Source organism: Cyclopterus lumpus, chromosome 9 (assembly GCF_009769545.1).
Source record: "Cyclopterus lumpus isolate fCycLum1 chromosome 9, fCycLum1.pri, whole genome shotgun sequence".
Lineage (NCBI taxonomy): Eukaryota > Metazoa > Chordata > Actinopteri > Perciformes > Cyclopteridae > Cyclopterus > Cyclopterus lumpus.
In genome coordinates this window covers 15,140,794-15,164,116 of record NC_046974.1, presented here as the reverse complement: position 1 = coordinate 15,164,116, position 23,323 = coordinate 15,140,794, and the positions used below count along the sequence as shown (strand labels likewise).

General features: G+C 41.5%; 1 protein-coding gene across 4 annotated transcripts in view; it reads left to right on the top strand.

Moving 5' to 3' along the window:
- kiaa0825 (KIAA0825 ortholog) overlaps nucleotides 1-20,463 on the top strand; it is a 105,394-nt gene extending 84,931 nt beyond the window's left edge. For all 4 annotated transcript variants that reach the window (XM_034540695.1, XM_034540694.1, XM_034540696.1 and 1 more), the window contains exon 23: nucleotides 19,674-20,463. In XM_034540695.1, coding sequence (XP_034396586.1) covers nucleotides 19,674-19,857 — 184 coding nt within the window. In that variant the 3' untranslated portion in view covers nucleotides 19,858-20,463. The remainder of the gene's footprint in view (nucleotides 1-19,673) is intronic.
- Nucleotides 20,464-23,323: the final 2,860 nt, after the last annotated feature.

The following is a 23,323-nucleotide window of genomic DNA, read 5'->3' as shown; positions in this document are numbered from 1 at the left end:
ATTTGCTCTTGTTGAGCTAAGTGCATTCTTGGCTCACAGTCGGGGGGCATCGTACCAGACTGCGCAGCGAAAGCCAGAGAGCCCATTTGTGGAGGCAAATGTCACCATGTCACACCGCCCTGCATTTCTGCATCTTTCTCTCTCTGGCTGGTACCCTGCCGTGCCCTTCAGCTGTAACTCTTTACATCTGTTTTGCCTTTTTTCTCCCTCCAGTGTCTCACTCTCAAGCCCCTCATCATGTCCATCATTCTGTCTTTCAAATCAGTTACTACTTAGCACTGAAGCTTTCTCTTTCTCCGCATTGTATCTGCCTCAACAGCCCTCTAAATGTTACCCACACAGCGAAGCTTGTTTTGTGTCTACCTCTTTCCGTTTCTCTTCCGGCGCCACCTTTTTCTTGCCAGTCATCATTCAGCTGAACTCTAAAAGCGGGTAGCTTTTTCACTGCACTCTCTCACCCTCAGTGCATTCATCCATCCCGTCTTCTCTGTCCTCCCTCTCTTCCTCTGTCAGCCAGTGGACATGTTCTAGTGTGTTTATAACACATAAAACCAAAGCTTAACTGAAGGAGAGTGATCTAGGCAAAGATGGAGAGTGATCTCCTTTATCCCTGCCATCTCTCATTCCTTCTTTCTCTCCCTCTGCTCTTCCTCCCTTCCACACTCCTGTGTCACAGAGACTGTTTCATCTTTCCGGTGCCTGTTTGCATTGCAACCAGAGTTTGCATGTTGCCCCTCTATCACAAAACCAAACAGTGAGTGTGTGCTCTCGGCCTGGCAAAATGTTTTATAAGGCAGTAACCGCATGTGTGGAGCTGCCAAGATAATGAATAGGCGACGCAGCTCATGCATGCTAATGTTATGTTGTAAGCAGTTTTGTTGACAAGTGCTAATACTTCTTTCATACTATCATCAAAAGCAGCTAATACAACAGCCATTACTCCATAGCACTCCATGCACGACATGATGGATTGTGACCTTAATATAGGTTAGCCGAGTTTTGAAAGTTAAACAACCTGCAATAAATCACAGAATTATTACAATGCGCTTTAATTGGTTAAGGACTGTTTATTTCCTAAAGAGGTAGGAAAAATTGGGTTTCTGCACTTTTTAATTTGCAAAGTGCATTTTCATTACAAATGGCAGTTTAATATTACCCTCCTTTGTCATGCAAAATACGCAACACACTGGCAATCTATTAATTGGACAAAAATGCAATGCCAGCGTAAATTGTCCTCCTCTCACACTCTGTCTCTCTGTCTCTCTCTCTCTCTCTCTCTCTCTCTCTCTCTCTCTCTCTCTCTTTCCACCTCTCGGGTGGTAAGAGCTGGTAACATCGATCACAACCAGAGACCAGGTAGACAAAGTTAAACATTCTCTCTCACTCCATGCCTGACCTTATCTGCTGAGGAAACAAATACAACGACAAATAAACGCAAAATGAAGATGACGGGCCATTGTCTGCCCTATTCCAGTAGCTTATTAAGAGACAGTAAATATAAGGGACATGTTGGGTAATTATGCCTGCCCCCTGTTGGTTTTAGATTGCAGCTCTTTTTACAGCAGCTGGACATTATTCATACAGTAAAGGATGAAGCTGCTGCTTTTTTCCTGCATTAAAAACAAACGGTATGCTTAATCCAACATACTGTAATTGTAATAGGGTCAGGGCATCCTGCATATTACACACACACGCACACGCACACACACACACACACACATACACACACACACACACACACCTTGTATATCTGTGTTAATTTTGTTGGTCTACTTTTTTATTCCCTTAAATGAATGCACCAAAGAGACGTGCACACTGCAGGAATATTTGAATTTGATGGAAGAGATGCATTTTTTTCAGAAAGGAACATATTCTGCTGTCAGTCCATCAGAATTAAAAGAACAAGGGCTTCTTGAGAGCTCAAAGGAAGAAACTGTTTCAGTTTGGTGCTCTGGCCTGCAATCTGTTTGTTTCCCCAAAACACATTCAGAAAAAAAGTCAATGCTGAAAAATAGCAAAGAATCATTTAATTTCTCTAGAATGTGTGTTGGCTGTTGTCATTGTAATCACGTGGATACTGTACGTGTACAACCCAAAGGTGAATCCAACGGTACAAAGCTGTTCTCTGCCGGTTGTCAAAAATACTTAGGAAATACTTACAGTCAAATAGGTACACTGAAACAAAAAGGTTAAATACATCATGCATAACATCACAGATCAATGGAACAACACAACTTCCCTTTTAGTTTGATAGTTCCTGCTCTTTCCCCAGCCTTCCTTTCTGCTGATTAAACCATTGCAGTCATTATGTTTGCTCTGATTGTAGTGTTGTTGGTCAGGGATTTGGGGCTTTATTTCTACTGGGTGCTCATTGTAAGTAATTATTAATGTATAAATGTAACATGTGAAAAGCTCCTTTACAGTTAGTCTGGTAGTTCAGTTTTTGGTACAAGTTTAAGTCCCACTGTTGACATGTGTTCATGATGATATCTTTGGTTACAACAATACCCGACATGAAGAGTCATTAGTGGGTTAAAATGTAATGTCAAAAAAAGTTGTCTTTATTTGAATGAAGTTTACGGATCAGTTAAAAATGCCGTGAATCTTGAAAACTGAGACTAGAGTGGCGTATGTCTCCCCGATGGCAGCATTACGACACGTTACCAGCTGGTTTTGACAGGGTGCCACCCAGACATGTCACCGCGCTGTCCTGTGTCTCTAACCCCAGCCAACGCACACACACTCTCTATCCCCTTGAGGCCATCACTCACCCGTCATTCTTTGATGCCTCGTAGACCAATCAGGCGGCGTCTCATGAGACGCAGTGTCACACATTTAAGGATGCATGACAAAGTGCTCCTTGATTTCCCAGTGGCCACTGTCTGCAGCCTGCTCACGCTTCTAGACACGCACAGATGTACACACACCCACAACACTCGCACCCACGACATGCTTACATATGTGAGAGAGGATGCATGTCAAAGGATATTTCATCAGCAGTAGGTGATAAATTGATAATGTTGCTCACCAGGCAGTGTCTTAGGTCCATTTAAACTAGTAAGACAGTGAGAAAAAAGCAGAATTATCAATCAATTAAGTTTAATGAAAGGATGTCAAATGAATGCATTTTAAGTTAAGACTAACTTTCTACTCAAAACCTTTGAGCCAATGTAACATTAATGTTCTCCCACCATACATCCTCATAGTGTAATGCAGTAAACAAGGCCAGCCGCTGGGCACTAAAAGCATTCGGCTTCGATTCATATAAGATGTGAGGCCATAACCACCAAGTCACAAAGCTATTTTAGAACGCTCTTGGTTTGACTTTGGACCCCGATTTATTCTGCAGCAGGAAAACATCCACGGCCCACCAGCACGCCCCCACCGATGAAAAAAAGCTTTTCTTTGATGTTGACATTTTCAAACAAGGAAAAAGCTCTGTGGTTGACCTGTGTACTCTCTCTCTTTCTCTCTCTCCATGTGTGTTTCTCTCTTCTTCTCTTATTTATTCTCTCATGTGTGTTTGTTGCATTGAGCCAGGCTACATGATGTGGCCCGTGAGGTACCACAGAATGGTTAGAATAGAGACAGAGAGAGAGAGAGAGAGAGAGAAATTAGTAATAGCAGTAGTCTGTTCAAGTTGTTCAGGTCTCAAAGTTACCTCTACATGACCCACAAAAGCAGTGATTCTGTTCAGGAAAAGGCATTTTGGGCCCATTACTCAAGCCATCGTGGTTGTGCACTCATATGAAACAAGGCGGGGAGGATGGGGGTAAAGGCGAGAAAAGTATAACACCCAAGCTCAATCGCAAACATAGCTTTTATGCTGGATGAAAGCAGAACTTCAATTGGCGAGAGCTTTCAGGGTTCTGTGTATGGGTTGCATTGAAGAAAGGCATACAGTAATGTTACAAAGCCATTTGTGGCACACTTTTGCACAATTACAGCCTTTCCTCCAGAAACGCATTGTTTATAATAGGTGACTGAGACAACAATTGCACTGGAGAAGCTTTGAAGATGGGTGCTCTGTCGTGAGTTGAGGTACAATGCACCAAACATGTGACAATGAATACGAGTATAATCTTCATAAACCAACAGCGAATCGCCATTCAACCGGCATTGTGTGTAGTGTGTATAAATAATCATGAATAATATTGTATATCTTGCACGTGACTCTGTTTTTAAATCTTGGTATTTGTGCAAATGTATTTGTGTGTGACTATCTCAGGTTTTGCCTTTTTCAAAATAAGCAATGCAGTGAGACAGATGTCCCACCTCCCACCAAACCCCTCTGTCAATCCCAACCATCTAGCCTTTTCTACAGTAGCGGAGGCCACATCTGCCTGATGTTCTGACATCGGCTGCTGTGAATTCGCCATATTTTTGCCAGCTATATGAATCAGTAATTGTTTGTTGCACGATGCCTGCACTTATCCAAACACCAACAGTGTCTCAGGCTTATGTGAGATAAATCAGTCATAAATCAATTTGCCAAACTGTATATTCTGAGCTGGCTTTGAAAAAAAAGCGGGTCTGTTTTGGTAATGGAGTAATCCTTTTTAATAGAAAATACACACTCCCACACTGTTCTTTTTAGAGAGTTTGATGGATTAGCTTTGCTGCTGAATTCCATGGATGACATCCCAGAGTGGAAATCCAGGTGTGGTGTTCTGTTATTCTTTTTCTTATTTTCCTTGAGCTGGAAATTGCAGGCTGAATGGTTGATGTGCCATTACCATTATGAGATATGAGAGAGAGAGAGAGAGAGAGAGAGAGAGAGAGAGAGAGAGTTGTTCAAATGTTTACTAGTTCTTTACTAATATTTGTGATATTTAAGAATACAAAAGTCTTCTTTGTTGAATATTACAGTAACATTTCCGTTTCAGTGTTTTATAAAACTAAATATCAGGTCCCACATTAACAACAACGTATTGTGACTGCAGCGATGAATTGAATTACTATTACAGTTTGTCCGTACAACCACTGTGCTGTGGTTGCAGGAATCTCCTAAATATGTATATCTCTTTCATTCATGCTTTTTTTCATTTAAATGTTCACAATACGATATTCAGATCATTACTATAGAAGCAAACAGCTATTTGCATTGTAGAAGTGTAGCGCCCACCTGCTGGTTTCCTCTCAGGTTATCACTGATAGATTTGTCAGCAGCGTTAGCCATGTTTTGCCCATAGCTATGCTCTGAATTACGCATTTAGCACCTTTAACAAGCTTCTTTTACTCATCCAATAATCAGTATACTCAGTCATGTAAAATGCAATAATGCTGCCACTCGAACATGTTCGATCCTCATTTTACCAATTAACCACAGGAGGGGAAAAGCTGAAATGGGTCACAGAAACATCATCCAACAATGGGATCCATCACCTCTCAGCGATTTGTCTTTCATCCTTCCCTTTCTGCCCTACTTCACCTCATCACTTCATCCTCTCTTTTATGGATCCACATCCGCGGGGGGAGTGGGGATCAGGTGTAGCTCAGGTGCACTGTAGACAAAGGCAAAGAGAGTGCGAGTGAAGTTACTGTGACCACATCTATTTATCTCCAACTGCCTATGGCTAAACACTGACTGGCCATTCAGAGACTCTGCACTGTTTTCTTTACCAATTGCAAGGCGTGACTTTGGAAAGTGAAACTACCTGCAGCCATGTTCCGCTCAGCCTCCGCCATGACAAACAGGCCTGTCAGCAAGCAACATGAAACACCTGGGTAGGGAACACAGCTAGCCAAAACCAGGAGTGCTCACATGTTTCACTGTCTGAGTCAGCTATTAGTTGTTTTGTCTTCTCACTTTGGATTAGGGCCAATAATGAAAATAGGGATGGTTGAACTCCTGTGGGTTCATCTTTCTGTGTGGCACCTCTCCTGCATCCTGAAGCTGACTTCACATGTTCACTCCCCTTTGTGCTCCAATGATATTGAATGCTTCAGCAGATATTGTCAAAAAGACACACAGAAGCATGCACATACATACACACATGTCATATGTGTGTGGGAGTCGAACTGACTTACCTCTTTCTCTCCGAGAGGAAAGACAGACACCTTTTCACACACTTTACATCTAGAGAAGATCACTATCCTGAGGATTTATAGATCCTAATAGACATTCCCTGCAGAGCCGTGGATGAGATGTCAGAATTGATGGCATGCAGACTTTTATTACCTGATATAGTGTGCGTAATTAGGTTAAATAGATGGGGTTGGACACGCATGGTAAAGGCTACATTTCTCACCCCGGCTGGATTTATTGGCCACGCTCCGCTCTCTGAGGTCTGCTCTAATGCACTCATTTGCATGAGGGTACATGTATCTGATGTGTGTATTACTGTTACGTCAACTGCTAAGCACAATGACAAGGGCCGGTTTATGAATAGTTTGGTTCAGTGGTTGGCAACGGCCTGGCCCGCCAACTGCCTATTAGCTATGATATGAAAGCTGCCTGGCAAGTGTTAGATTGATACTTGACACGTCGAACAAAGCTCATTGTCATTATAATTACTATACGTTGAGTCTTAATTTCATGGTCGTCCATATTGCCAGCGTGATAGGGCTGTCTGTTACTTACATCTTCAGTAACAGCTGTCTATTCAGCCAGTGTATCCATTTGCCTTTCATATGTTCAACAGTCTCAGAAATAACGACTTCATAATGACTATAATCACCTCTGATGTAATTATAATGCATAGCCATTGGTACAATTAAACTGTATTTTCTGAAGAAACATACCACTTTTTTTTCTTCCTCCAGATGTCCAATCAAGTGTAAATCACTGATAAACTAAGAGGACTATATGTGTTATGACCCGTTCATTGAATAGACTTTAAAAGGAACCACTTTATACCAGTTACTCTGTCATTTGCTGGAGGGTCCATCCCATCTGTCTGTTAAGGACAAGCTGATAATGAAGTGTATTTGATGAAGTAAGTTGATAATGAGAGCTAGCCGGCCAGCAGTAATGACAGTGTAGAAGTAGAGAAAGCGGTAGTAGCCTGCAGTGGTGGATGTTGCTGTTCAGACTTTTCTGACCTTCACAGATTACAGTTTCCCCTCCAATACCCATCATCGGATTGAATCATTGAGGAGGCGGGTGTGCTTGTACTTTTGCGTTTGCGGGAGTGTGTGTGTGCGTGCAAATGTGCCAGGATGATCTCATTCTCCAAGGTCTCCCCCTCCGAGTTTGGGGGTAACAAAAATAATCTTGCAAAGAGGGACGCTCACGTGCATTCATGCACACAACCCGCCTCTGTCTCCAAGGCCAGGCAATTGGCTTGGAGCAGCTGAACCACGTTACGCTACACACAGAAACACACACACACACACACACACACACACACACAGGCACACACAGGCTCAGACTCCCGTTTCCTTGAACCTGGCTACTTGCCTGTGCATCAGGACAAGCTCTGTAAGCCCTCCACTGGGATGCGGGGTGCATAGCGAAGCCATTTGTTTAACATCTCCAGCATCCTCTCTCTCTCTTTCTTTCCCTCATTGCTTTTCACTCTCTTTTTATTCCCCTTCTTCCTTATACCTAACTACTACACTCTCACCACTTTCCCTCTGTTCCACTCTTCCTCACCCAACCCTCCCCCAGGAGACACCATGGAGGGGTCTGCTGAAGTCAGGGCCCATTGACAGGCCAGAGTGGCAGTAACGTATTGTGTATTGATGGAGTGTGACAAATCATGTGGGAACGCAGGGGTGCATGGCAGTGAGAGCCAGGGTGTACGTGAGCGTGCCTGCGTGTATGCTTGCATCTTAGATGTATGTGCGTCTGTGTATATATGCCTGCATGTGTTTGTGCCTTTTTGTGTCTGTGTGTGAGTGTGTGTGTGTGTGTGTGTGTGTGTGTGTTTGAGCGTAACGTCTTAGTGCGGGGCAGGCGGGCATAGCCGGGACCCTTCACAGCTCATTTAGCCCAAATGGGGCCACCTGGGTGGTGAGGGAGCTCAGCAGGGCGGCCCTGGCACTCTGGAGCCCGGCTGACAGCCCCCAAATATAGGGGCTCCGTCTGCCTATTAATCAACACAGCCACTCTGACAAATCCCCACAACTATGACCTAATGAGAGGGGGAGAGAGGAATGAGGGAAAGGAAAGAGGTAGAGACATAATGGACTAGGTGTACGGAGCACAAGGAGTGTATGGGCAGAGGTGGAGGGGGTGTAGGCACTGAGGCTAAGAAGTGACAGAGAGAGCGGAGGCTTAATGAAAAGGAAATGAAAGAAGGAGTAGCCAGACATTGCAACTGGCAGTGCGTGCCACGGGGTAAGCCATGAGGTAATGAGAGGAGAATGCTAACACAGTTGTCATCCATAGCTGACGCTCGGTTCTCCAGTCCTACTCACAACAAACCAATTGATTTGTTATGAAAGCCCAAATCATGCACTCCAGAATGTAACAGAGTGGATTAGAGAGCACCCGCTCAGCCCCACCAATTCTCCGTCGCTGGAAAATAAATTAGACTACAAATACTTTCTCTACACTTTTTGTTGCAGATGCTTGAAAGCAAATTAGAGGTGAGAAGACGTTTGAGTTCGAAAGCAAACAACATTGATGTATGTCTTCTTCTCTGGTTCCCACCCTGAGGTGAGCTAGCATCTAATCTCTCCACTACCAATCTCAGGTCCAAATCACATTACCGGGATCAGAGGTGAAACTGGAGCTTTTCAACAACAGCCTGTTCTCACTAATGAACCCCCATGGCCATCCACTGCATATTACAGCCACACTGAGTGAGGGGGAGAAACTTTTTTGCAATAATCATTATGTAATTGTGCCATGCCTGGGTTTCCCTGCCTTGACATTTTGAAAGCTCGATAGCAATATCTTTATGCTTCTCTATAGGGAATATGTTTGGAATGACTGTGCTGTATATGATTGATGGTTTTCTGAGGCTAAACAATCTAGTTTATTGTAATTATATAGGTTAGTGTCCATCTGAAGTTTATACTGTACAATATTAGTTTATTTGCGATACATTTTGTGTTGCGAGCCTAGATTGACTTGATTGACATTGAGTGTGTTTGTTAAAGTGAGTCACTCAGTCACTCAATCAAGAGAATACAACCTCAACTATCGCCACATCCAAAACCTCCACTACCACACACACACACACAGACACACACTGCATCTTCCGTCCTTTCTCATCATTTTTGTGGCCAATTATTATGCAGCCTACCACCAAAACACTAGGGTGAATATTCAAAAGCAGCAGCATCCTATTGACTTGTACCTGTCTGCTGTGCTGTCCAGCCATAGGATCTATGTGATATACTAAGCCCAGCCTGTCTGCTCCATCGACTGGCCCAGGATGGAAGGCCCATAGAGAGGATGCACAACTGCATGCTGCTTCCATCCATTACCTAGTTATGGTAAAGCTGCAACAGCTTCTGCTTCAAAGTCTGTTGAACAGAAAGCCACATACACACCTTGCTGGGTATGCACACACAATCTGCTCCCAATTCACGCTCATTAATGAAGGCGTTAAAGATTGTGTGTCTGTGTGTGTGTGTGTGTGTGTGCGTAGATCCATCAGCAAAGGACTTTTCACCAACTTATATGAAGGGCATTTGTTTTCCCAAGGTGACTAAAGCAATGAATTAGGCCTTTTTGCTATTATAAAGCAGTTGGAGTTACTTTCATAATCAGTGGTTTGTTAAAGGATGCTGTTTCAGATGTTTTGGTCGCTTAAACTAACTTTTTTCATGTTATATTTAGTTGAACAATATAAACACTCGTGAATCAAAAAACACTGATTATAGGTATTAAATCTGTCTTCTGTCAGCGCACAGCCAAACAATTACTGTACCACCCATTTCAGCAGCTGCAGCTATACAGTACACAGTGCCCCCTGAATGCAAAGTGATAAGGATGATGAATGTATGATAACATAAGATAAAACTGTTCACTCTAACATTTTTATTGTGTTACATACTCCAAGCAATCAACATAATAACATAAAATAATATAAAAAACATCTGTGAGGTCCAGCAATCTTAAAAAAAGACACAATACTATATAAAGTACATCCCATGAATGTAAAGTGAGCTGTATACTGCTCTGTGACTCACTATATATAGCATGTGCCATGCATTGTCACTACACTTGTAGTCAGTTAATTGATGGCGTCCTCTACATTTAATCTATTTGGTGAATAGCATGCATCTTATTTATTTTCAAAACTTAATCCACACATGTCAGTGTTATGTTATTTTGCATGGATGTTAATGAAGGTTCTGCCTTTGTCGGACCGTCTCAACTGCAAATTCTCATTGGGTTGTTGGCAAGGTGACCGGGAACAGAATGCCAACTTGTTAACCATTTTCTCTCAAAAGAGAAAAAAAGACTGATTTAATCTGGTATTCAGTGTTGATGATGGCAGCCTCAGCATATTAGTGCCCCTCACCTCCCTTTATGAGCTACACTGCACCAGTACATTAATGTGCCTGGTTGTTTCTGGCATATTAGTGCTTCAACAAACTGAAATTGTGCGTATGTACAGCATGAATGCAAAGCAGGGTAAACTTGACATCACATGGATAACGGGTAAAATATCTACTTTACATGTTATGTTTGCATTAGCTTTTTTTGTGATATGTGTGCCTGCAACCAAACCATAAATGATGGTGTTGCCTCGCCATTTTCATAGAATTTGTTTGTATTTTGTCTGTAAGAAATGCAACACTGCCAGAGGGCTGTGTGTATGTGTGTGAGTGTGTGCATGTATGCTCTCCTGAGTTGACAATAGACCTTTACAGCATCAAATCCCTACAAGGTGAGGCACAACTTAAAAACGTCTTTTCATCGCCTGCCTTATCTCTTTCACACTGCTGTTGGCAGCAAGAAAAAGAAAAAAAAACTATAAGAGGGAGCATTATAATTTTATTATAAGGACAGAGGGGGTAAAATAGAGCACAATCGATAAGAATCTGGAGATTAGGATGGTGCAGAACAATAAATTATGCAAAGTGTTTGAAAACACATACAGCTATAATTAAGTGCCATTTGATTTTAAATGAGGTGACAGCAAGGATTTATTTATCTCCTTAACCCCCTAAAACGTCCATTAGCATGGTAGAAATGAACTGTTTGAACTTGTAGAAGAACAAGGCCTTGATTTGATACACAACAACAGAGCACCCACAAACGAAAGCTGACATAGACACACACACACGCACACACACGCACACACACACACACACACACGCACACACACACACACACACACACACACACACAGAAAGGTGAGATCAATGTCTGCATGGACTAATCAGTTCATTGCAGGCCCAGCAAAACCACATGAGCCCATAGCTATTAATGTCCTAATGAATGGAGCCTGAACACTGCTGTATTTACAGTATGGCCCTCAGGTTTCCACACCAACTGGTGTCAGTGGAAGAGAAAGTCCAACAATCTATGGCAGTTATCTTGATGTGATGTGTGGGTGCCCACTACCTCAGTCCCTCATGGAGATGTTTTTAATAACTTGTTTTAACTGCAAAGATGATTCCACGCCACCATGCTTGCTCTTGTCTGATGTAGTGTACTATTTAAACCTCAATATCATTAACCTTATGAAACATTATGTGTAAAAGCACATCAGTTGTTGAATGTTGTGTCACAGCTGTGACATTTTGTCAGATTTTGTGACAGGGTTCAAGTAACTTCCCTTTTAGTCCAACATAAATTCCATATTATTCCTAACCATGAAATCAACTGTACTAGCAACTTACCCAACTAAGCCACTACATAATCCATACAAAAGTTGAAAATGACGAAATATGACATTTATTCATAGTGTCTATGGAAATGATGTATAGCAGGTTTGAATAGAAGTTTTGCCAGATCAATGTCTGAGAGCGAGGCCTTTGTCTGAGAGCACGTCGCAGTTTCTCAACCCTCAGCGCTCCTTAGTAGATTTCACAGTTTATATTATGCACAAATGACAAAGAAAAAGTACTGAATAAGTAATAGGCTATTTCCTGGTAGCACATTGAGGTGAAATCACAATGAACATCTTTTTTTCCCCTGTTCAGTGGGGAGATTTCATGAGTGAATGCTTGTTCTCAGTGTTTGTGCATGTGTGTGTGAGGAGGGCAAAATCTAAAGCTACTGACTGTTTATCTGCGTCGGCTTTGTTCATTAATTCATGGATGATGTTTTATGCATTTGGTGACAAAGTTTAAAGGAGTAGACCCAAATGCAGACACAAGACACCGAAATAAATGGTATATTATGGGAGGCTTTCATGATTATTCTCTAAAGTGAGAAGTTGGGGGGGCCTGCAGATCATCTGGTGGCAGAGGAGGTCGGACTGGTGCAGAGAACGGCTGCTGAAAGCAACAAGTAATCTTCGGCTGCAGGAAACAGTTGTTGTGAGAGGAAGGCAGAAGGTGGAAGAGAGGATGGTTCTTTGTGGTTAACCGGTCGACCTAGGCTGGATAACGCTTCCAGGTCAAAACAAAACTCTTAGATTATTCAGAAGCAAATCACGGTCAAATTATCATGGGGAACTTGATGAACTGATGAGCCTTAAATAGACTTGAATCATTATAAGGAGCTGAGGAGTAATCAGGGAAACTGCAGTGATTAAGGAAACCCATAAATATTCTGGAGCTGGCATGTTGTGCAGAAAACAGCCCATGATATTTGGTACATTCTGTATGAAATACACAAAGCCTCAACACATTGTTTTTAGTAACATTAAGTATATGCACATTCATTTGTGTGTGTGTGTGTGTGTGTGTGTGTATTTATCTGTCCAAAGTAAGAGCTCTTCCTTACTTCTACTTGTTTTTCTTTCTATCGTCTGCCCGCTACTTATTTATTTCTCTGTCCTACTAGCCTTCTTTCTCTTTGACTCATGGGGGAAGATAGATTGCCTCTGCTGAGATTTTTGATCCCAGAGACCTGCAACCACAATGGTACCGTTAACAGGTACCTGCCTACCTGCCTGCTAGGCTGAATGACTGACTTACTGACTGTCCAACTAACTTAGCCTGCACTTGGTACTGCAGTAACATACAAGAGGGAGTTGGCCATGAGGTATATGAGGTGGATCGAATAGGCTGTTATGCTTTGATACATATGGATCTGTTTTCAATTATATCATTTTAGTCGCGTCACATCAGAAATGCAATATGTAAACACATAGATGGTGATCAGATGGGCTAAAAAAGCTTTTGATTTATTTTTAGCTGCTTTTGGGTTCCTTTTTGGAAACAATTGTTGTGTGCCCCGCACGTGTGGGGAGTTTGAGAGGCGGTGTCAGGTATCCACAGAACACAGCTGAAAGGTGCCACGGTGGTTGGCTTCCTTAACGAAGGGCCTTGCTGTAATGATTTACAGTAGCTCAAGTGAGAGACGTCACACACACACACACACACACACACACACTCACGCATTTCTCTGAGTCACCACCCCCTCCCGGGTGCTGTTTCAGTGAAAGGTGCCAGCCTGCTCAGCCAAGCTCCTAACAAGAGCCAAACAGTCAGGAGACTGGAGAGAAAGAAAATAAAGGTGAGGTGAGATGGAGGAAAGGGGGTTGAGAGGGGAGGTAAGAGGAGCAGAGAGCTGTCAACCTCCTGGGACATGTGCACAACCCAGTGTCTGTGGAGCAGTCCGCTACTGCACTGCACTGACCAGCAGACGTTGGCTGTGTCGAGTTGGCAGGTGTTTGGTTATTTGCTGTTGTCTGCATGTAATAATACATTCACAAACAGCAAGAATTCTAAATTGGATCTCACCTTGTCAAACACAAACAAGGCCCCTCACCTGTTTCTCCCCGGAGCAATATTTGATAGATCTTACTCACAGAAGCCCAGCGAGCCTATTTGAGGAATGTACCAAACTGTGTCAAATAGACTCGTACTCACAGTCACACTGCAGTGGACAAGCAGCCAAATGATGTCTGAAATACCGACACAACTGCTATGATATGCTGTGATAATTGCTACCCTCCTGTCCGCAGTGCAAATAAATGTGGAATCGGTGGGCAAACACATTAATATGGAAATGCCTACATTAATTTGGAGCATGGTCTAAATTATTCAATAATTAAGCCACTGCAAATTTACACAAACTTTCCCCCTGGATCACTGGAAAGAATAGCGAGGAGCTATAAAACCGTCATGCAGAGGGATTTGAAGGCACAACTTTCATTGTATTCACTTTTATATGTACATAATTGCATGGCCATAGATATTTGACTTGGCCACCTCAGCTATTCTACCGTTCGCTAATATCAGCTAACGCTAGCATTAGACCACAATGGGTGTAACCTGCAGATGCCAAAATACAGCTGACAAATTAAATATATTCAATTTAAATAACTTACATCAAGAGATTCAGAAAACCCCACAAGTGTTTAGCACGCTGAACAATGAGTGCAGTCAAATGATATTAGTCAAATCTACAGGATACTGAAATATTAGTAAAGTAAACTCATATCATTCAAGAAAGAACTACTTCTTACAGTGTAACCTTTAACTTGAGATGTATAGCATTATACAGTATCTACAGTCTTTTCACTCTCCCTCAGCGTGTGTGTGTGTGTGTGTGTGTGTGTGTGGCCTTTGTGTCGTCTAATATGCTGGACTTATCATTGCTTGGATTTGGAGTTTAAAATCGCAGTGTGTTTGAAGTTGTGTGTTTGTGTGTCCCTCTGTGCATGCACTTGGGTGTTTGTGCATGACTGATCCCGGGTGTGTTTGTGTCTGTGCCAAAGCACGTACAAACGTGTCAACTTGTGTAACTGTGGATGTCTTTTCAAAGGGCCTTCACAGATCTGTCCGCGGCCCTTTGATCAGGCGTTCTATGACTCGCCTGCTCTCGCCGGCCCTCAAGAAGGGAGGGTGCGTGCTGGGTGCGTGCTGGGTGGGAGACGAGGCTGGTTGGACATGGATGAGACTGTGGATTTGACTCACACAGTCACATGGCCGCACAAAAGTATAAGCATGAACACACATACGTTGCTGAAGTAGTGGAGTTTCATTCAAATGTGTTGCAATAAGACTCTGTCTCATCGGACAATGCAGGTGTTTGTGCATGTGTGTGTTACTGTTATTTTTGGATGTATCAATTAAAAATGTCATCACAAGATTAGTACTTAAAATAATCAATATCTGTAAAGAGCTGGTTTCGAGTAAGAAAGATTTTTCATTTTTAATTTTGAAGTTAATTTTGTCATCCTCTCAAGTATTGTAATACAACATTGTGTGTGTGCATTTGTGTATGTCTATATTGACCACAGCAGCAAAGCTACTGGTTCATGTTTACTTTGAAATAGATTTACTTTGATATTTCTTGTTTTTGTCCACTGATTTAGTGTGTGTCTCTTGTTGCTTTTGAGCGGACATCAGTTTGGATTTAAATGGATCTCAGGTAAGGTCTAATACTGAGTGGCATCACTGCACGGCCATACTGTAGACCTGACACTGAATTGATCTGACAATAGAATGGATCAGTGTAGCGGCTAGGAAGTCAGAAGGTAGAGCATAATCCCCCCTGTCAAGTCTCTGTCTCGTCAATATTCAAATCCAGCCGGCTGTCCAATGGCTGTCAGTTACAATCTCCCTCTGGCTCACGGCCTAGTGCAGGCACATATCTAAATTGAATTGGATGTTTGCTTCTCAATGGAAATTGAGTAAGAGATGACCCCCTTGCCCTGTATTGTGAACTTGTCAGTTACCTCGACTGAACTAGATTCTAATGTATAACATCCACTTCCAACAAACAGCTAATCTATGTAATTCCTTTTTTTTTTATTTACCTACGTGGCTTCTCATTTTTCTTTTAATTAGTCATATAACTGCTATCTGGCCTCCTCTACTCACTATGATTGGTGATGATTGGTATCCTACATTGAGACCTGGGACAACTAATGCTAATGCTGCTGTAATCCTGTAATTTCCCCACTGAGGGACTAATAAAGGATTATCTTATCTTATCTTATCTTATCTTATCTTAAACTCCAAAATGCTTTATGTCACCTTAGAAGGGCTCTGTGCTCTCTCCAGTAATGATTTATTTCAATGCACTCTACATGAAATGAGATAGTATGGACTTGGCATGGACTTGGCATGGCGACTCAAGGTCATCCACTGACCTCACCTTTAATCATCACCTTAAAACACCTAACCTCAAACTCTGACATCAGCCACAAGCAGCTGCTTAAACTTTTAAAACTTCTGATCAAGTTTAAAAGGTTCTTCCTACGCCAGCGTTCAAGGACTGCTCACTTACTGCTGTCTGGAAGTTTCGATACATAAAAGCTCAACCTTTTTTTTTAGCCAGAGACATAAGGGCCAATGTGAGTGTTTCAGCCAGTGGGACTCCCTTGTCAGTTGCAAACCTGTTTTGTGAATTGCTGAGAATGATTTATTTTTAACAAAGAATCTTGTCTAATTCATCGTTCTCTATAATCCCAGGTTCTAACCCCAAATGAGATGGTTGGCGACAAGACAACCAATCAAAATGATGTCCGTTAACTAAAATGACCCTGACTCCAAAGGTCTAAAGCTGAAAGTGGTTCTCACATGGGTGAAAATTATAGAGGACATTTAACCATAGTCTCTCTCTCTCTCACTCTCTTGTTCAGTCCCTCTCTTCCTGTTACTGTGACACATGTCGCCCTGGCATGCATGGAAAGGCCTGACCTTTGGAAAGTTTAGCACTTTAAATATTTAGGCTTGGGTTATGATGGATCCTCCAGGCCCTGCGGCAATGTGCGAAGCCTCTGATTAGGGCTGCTGTCAGAGTCATTTAGCCGAGTGTCTGGCTGCCGGTGGCGCTCTCTGTTTGACAGGCGAGCCTTTTAAACAAACAGCGGTCCCAGTGGCAGAGCAGGCAGGGCACCCAGCGCAGCACAAACACCCAAAGCGCTGAGAGAAACCACTCAGCCCACTGACAGCTGCAGAGGAAACCACTGGCCACTGTCTCTCATGATCTCTCAGACACTTTGTCTTTCTGCTCACTCACTTTCTTTCACATAGTCTATACTTCTACTTCTGCCTGTTTTATTCTGTCCTCTTTCCTTTGTTCCATTCCATGTCAATATGTTCATCATCAGAGCGTAAATCTCCTCTTTGTTATGTTCGGTCTCTGGGAGCTGCTAAAGTCAAACATCAAAGTTTCATCTGTGGTGCGTTTTGAGTAAGATTTAGTAAGTAAGTTGATTGCCGGATGATCTCTGAGCAGGGCTTATGCTCTTAATTTGTCAAACATCAATTCTCATTATTATCTGAAAATCAGGAGAGATGCTCTCTGTCTTGTGCCTGCATTGTCCCATGATTAGCACAGCTTACATTGATGTTCACGTTGAAATACATCTGAGCCAGCCTTTTCATCTCACTCTGAGACAATCTCCTGTGGCATCAATCCTGTAAATATACGAGTCTTAATATGTGTGTCCTATTCTGTATTCAGAGGAAGAGCCAAGTCAGCAGCTCCAGTATTAATGCATGAGAAATGAGCAGAGCCCATAAGAATTAAAGGGTAAGACTCCTCTTATTAAGATGTAAATTCAGGGGGAAAACTTGCCAAAATGAGGATACAGTGAAGTTATTGTCAACTTTAGCCTACTTATGCATTTCTAATTTTCATTGTTGTTGTGGTAAAGTTGTTGAAATTAGACACACACAGCAAAGCACCCTCCATATTTTTCTGCTCATTTTCAGCACGAGATCAACCAATCTCAAAGAATATGTAACCTATACTTTACGGAACAATTTACACTTTTGGCAACATTATCCAGTGACAGTATACATGGCAACTATCGTGGTAATTCAATCTCTGTCTGTGTCTGCTCCTTCTTCTTTTTCTCCCTCTACCTCTTTCTCATTTCAAATTTGCACTTAACACCTTCCTGGGGAAAGGCTTCTCATTCATCAGCGGTGTTTGTCCCGGTGACAAGCAGGGCGCCTCCTGCATATCAATATCAGCTAAGACAATGCTGAGCCTGTAACCTTCAGCTAAATGTCATTCTGCTTAATCCTATTTGAAAATTAAACATTGAAAAACCTTTAGCGTACCTTCCTGTCTTCCTTCCTCTCTCGCTCCCTCCTTTATTGGCCGCCGTTCCTAAAGCTGTCTGCTCTCCCTCACTCCCTTCCTGCTCTTGTTTTGCACACTGTGTGACATTTGTATTGTTTTTGCTTGTGTATCCAATAATGGTTATTTAGTAGAACTGATTTTAATTTTATGTCACTGAAAAAATAATATAGGGGCAATTTGTCTGCCCCTAGTCGTCATCAGCAGTCATCAAAAGCAGACTTAACTACTTCTCCTTTGTACTGTCTTTTTTGAGACAGACCACTCACTCTGTGAAGGATGTTAAGAAAGAGATCCAGACTGATGCAAAAATTACCCAGAACTACGGAGAAACTAGTGACCAAAGTTGTATGCAAAGGGAGAAAACCTTTTTGTCAAATCTGCAAATCTGCATATTTATATCTGCATATTTACATAAACAGATCCTCCCCTTACAGACAGTAATTACTCCACTGACAGTGGTTGGGAGGCAGAGAAAGAGGATGTCTGATTTGTCCAGATACACACTGTGACAGAGGCTGAAACTTCATCAAAGTGCTCTGCATTGAGAGGCCCGCTTCTTAGTATGCATGAAACACATGCGTGATATACTTGGCGTTTTACCCCCTCTTCTCTTCCTCCTTATACTTACGCCTCGCACACCCACCCACCCACCCACACACACCCACACGCACACACACACACACACACACACACAGACACACGGACACACACACACCCAGAGCTTTATGGTTCATGTTTGAAGATACAGTGAGAAATCGGAGGGGAGGGAGGGTGGGATAAAAGGAGACGCCAAGATTGCAATGAAAATGCAATCATTTGCAGTCGGACAGTCAGATATAATTCTCCTGGAGGGAGTGTAATGCGGCAGCTCAAAGACAGCCTTGAGCCAGCTCTCCATATGGATTTGATTGACCACAGTCACTCGTAAAGAGATTCCATTGAAATACTCAGAGTGAATTACAATGTGACTACCCTTGATGTCTTCATATTGAAGCCCTCCATTCACGTTTGAGCTTGAAGAATTCAAAAATGTGATGGAAATACATACTGTTTATGCAGTGAAACAAGACAGGGAAGTAACAAGATATGAGGAGGATTTCCTCCATGATAAATAATAAGTCACCTGGACTGGGTTGGTTCAACAGTTGTTATGGCATGACAGCCACAGTAAGCAGGGGATTAAGAGACAGGTGAAAACACATACATACTTCTTTCACTTTTTATGTTCTAAAACATCCCTTGAGATTGTAAATGTGTGTTTGCATGACTGCAAAACTGTAAGTTTGATAGTGTATCACATCAGCATCGACTGCTGTGAAACTGAGCCACGCAGTATGAAAGAAGAAAGCGGAGGTGTGAGAAGTTAAAGAGTTAAAGCGTGGCTATTCAAGCCTCAGAGAGTTTCAGTCTACGGTGTGTTAGAGAATTTATTTTGGAGAATGGGTCAGCATGTGGATTCTTTCTTTTTACTGTGTGACACACAAATGGAGGGGAGATCCAGGCGCACAATCTTCATACACCAACACAACTTGTAGAGGACACATTTAACAAATGCTTCTGGGTATTAAAAAACGCTTACGTTCTGTCTCACTGTGCTTTCCAGGTGGGAGATGCAGGAGGATGCGGAGCTGGAAGATGCTGAGAAGTGTGTGGTCGAGGAACTTCAGAAAGCTTATTTAGTTTGCTGCTGCAGCCGGGAATCACAGGACCCTCCCAAAGCTGATGAGACACTGGCAGAGCAGACCCAGGGGGAAACTCAACAGTCTGATAAAACAGCTGCCCAATAACAGTCCACGCAGTTGGAATGTTTATCATGTTGTAAATGTTTTCTTGTAATACTCACTTGCGACTCTCAAGGTAGTAGAGTAATAGTGTGTGTGTATGCGCGTGCGTGCATGTGTGTGTGTGCACATTTGTAGGTTTGCATATGTGTGTGCATGAAAACACGAGTGAGAGAGCGGACAAGAAACTGTGGAACAATAAAAAGAGTGAGGGAGACATTCCCTCACTCTTTATACACACGTCTCAGACAAACTCGCTGTGCTTTTCTATATCAGACGCATTTCATCTTTATGGAGCACATCTCCAGAAATCAGTTCTGGGAAATGGAGAAACTGGATTTGTTTGCCTGGGACAAGATGGGACTGTGTGATCATTGTCGGTAGTTGAAGTTTTTTTTGAGACAGCGAGTGTAAAGACGTTGGTGTCAGCATACTTTCTCCTGGTTCCTGAAAGCAAACATCAAGTCTTACAGTTGGAAAGCAAGATGATGTATGTTTTGATTACAGTGTGTCCCAAAAAGCTGCCCTGCTATGTAATATCAGTCTGTATTTTGTGCAAACTGAGAAAACATTTATTTTATATGTAATATGATTGCTGAGTCTATTTTTCCAAGTCTGTCCATATTTTGTTATTCATGAGATGGATTGTTTTAGAATTATACATGAAAATAAAATCCTATTCTTACTTCACCATTGAACATGCTTCTTCTGTTTGTCAATTTGTGTGATCTCTGTGCAGTCAATAATGTATGATGATTTATGACTACGAGGTTACCTTTTTTAAAACATACATCAGATGTTCTTTCGGGTTATATTTAATGTTCAAATGGTGCTTTTCACCAAATATAAAATAATTTCAGCTCACAAAGACTACTGCACACCCTGAGCAATTCCTTTGAGGGCAGGAAAACGTTGCTTCAGAGAGAGATGTTCCTTTCCTTAACTAGATTTGTCATGCAAATAGTGCTCGATTGCAATCGCCAAACCACTTAGAGAATACAAAAGACAACAAAATGTTCCACAACTAAATTCTGCCTGTGGCTCTGAACAAAGGCTAAAAGGCAAAAGGCAAGAAAAAAAATCAGTAGTCTTCGTAAATGTATTATATTTTACATAACAATAAAAATGTTTTATTTTGGTGTTGTAGAAAAAAGTATTTGGCTAACCAAACTGCTTTCTGTAAAAAATAAATGCTTTGATATCGTTCATTCTCCTTCCTAGAGTATGTGCCTGTGTTACCGGGGTTATCATTTGTATTTCCACTGGGTGATAGGTTCACAAGACAACTGTCAGAAAATCTGACAGTATAAATCACAACGAATCATTACCCAAAATGATTTATCACAAAGAATACATTGACTAATATTATACAGTATTCAATTGGGGATTATAAAACCTACATACACATTTTAGAGTCTCAGAGCTCATCATGCATGACATATTCATGCATGATAAACAGTCACAGCATTTTGACTCCTCTGATTTTCATTTCAATTGATTTCACTCAGTGTATTAATGCACTCACAGCAGTAACGTGTTGGTTTTATTTGTATGTCCATCAATTGAGTACAACACGCTTTGTGTCAGCATGTGGTGAGCCAACATGGTAACATTACAGGGAGACAAACCTTCTGCTGGAGTCCCCTGGTTTCACTTTATTTTCATGTCATGTCCACATTTCATATTATTTGGCTGTCAAGTTAGAACAAGGCATAATGCACCTGTCCACATATTTCAAATCAGGAATGACACTATTTTTCCAAACTTATAGTAATACATGGGCAGTCACAACACACAGTTATTGCCACTAAATGTAACAGTAAAATGTAGCACAGATATAGAAATAATTAATCTTGAGTACATGCTATAACACTATAGGAATCAATGTGTGCTATCATACACAAGTTGAAATCTTCTACCATAAAGTTACAATAATTCTTTAAAAAGCACATTAAGTCAACCTAACCTTTAAGAGGGCCAACAATTTGAATGAATGTTTTCTCTTCTGTGAGCCAACCAAGATGTTTCTGCTATATGTTTGAGATGGATATCAATTATTTGAAAAGTCCCACTGAATGGAGTTTTTCCTGGTTTTGTGTAACTAGGTTTAAGTTACAAGATTGACAAAAAGCATTGCATCATATGTGAGCGCATGAATGTGGACTCAAGTCCACATTTCTGCTCTCGTTGCTGCATTGAGTATTAAGTAAGCGAAAAGCATCTCCTTTATCTTGTCAAACACAGTGGATATCAATGCCACAATATGTCATCTCTGTTTCTTATTTGGGTCTCCCATTGGACCATTTCCAGTGCTCTGCTTGAGGAAACAGGGTAGCTCAGCTCCCCTGAGAAACAGTTCCAACTTCTAGAGGCCGTTCAAAAGTAGGGCATGCAGCTTTTTAGTTTAACCAGGAGGCTATTTCTGTAAGTTAATAAAAGCATGCCATAAAGTACAGTTGCAGGTGCAGGATACAGGTGAACAGAGTGGTGCAGGTGGTTTTTGGTAAGTCACCTGTGGCACAGTATCAGTGAGTCTGGCAGGTCTAGTTTCAACCATAAAACCAACCAAATATTTTTTCTTTCCTCTGACAGTTTTGTAATAACCGTCCTGAACAGAGCCACCACAACAGCTTCTCCCGAGAGAAACTAATCACTATTCTCTTTTAGTGTGATGTTAAAATAAATAATGTTGTATCTTTCCCCTATTTTAAGGATTTACACCAAGGCACTCTTCAGTAATCACACATGAGAGAATTCTCATATAAACAATTATCTGGGGTGGAGGAAGTATTTAGAGCCTTTATAAAGCCAGAAATAAAAGCACAACATTTCATCTTAAAAGTAAAGAAAAATGATCAGCAATACTTCATGCAACTTTATGTTCAAGTGATTACATATTGTTAATTATTCATTACCTTTCTTTACTCTTAAAACACTCTGAAACATTGGCAACTTCTTAATTACCATGTTGATTGTTGGACATGGCCATGGCTGCAATGAGGAAAAAGTTTTTAGCTTCCTCTCCTGCACAAGCGCTTGTTTACTATGGATTTGTGTATATCAGGACACCTGGATGGTGACTCTTTGGCTACTTATCATATATTTTGTAATAATTGTATTTTTTAATATACAAAAAAATACGAAAGTATATAGAATAATTTACTATATATAATAAGATAATAATGTGTTGTACTTGTAAAATGTTTATTTACAAAATAAAAGTATGCTGTAAGGTTAGCTGTGAAATAAATGTAGTGGACTAAAAGTACAAAATGGCATTAAAAGGAGAAAAAAAAAATCTACTAATATACCCGTATCTTTAAATTGTCTTTATGTATGTACTTATGTACATTACACCATTAAAAAGTATATAGTAGACAAAGCTGGGTGGTAGAACATCTCAACACAGGAGAAAACAGCTGTATAAACGTGAGCAGCTGCTGTGCTACTGTCTCTTTAAATATCCTTTCCA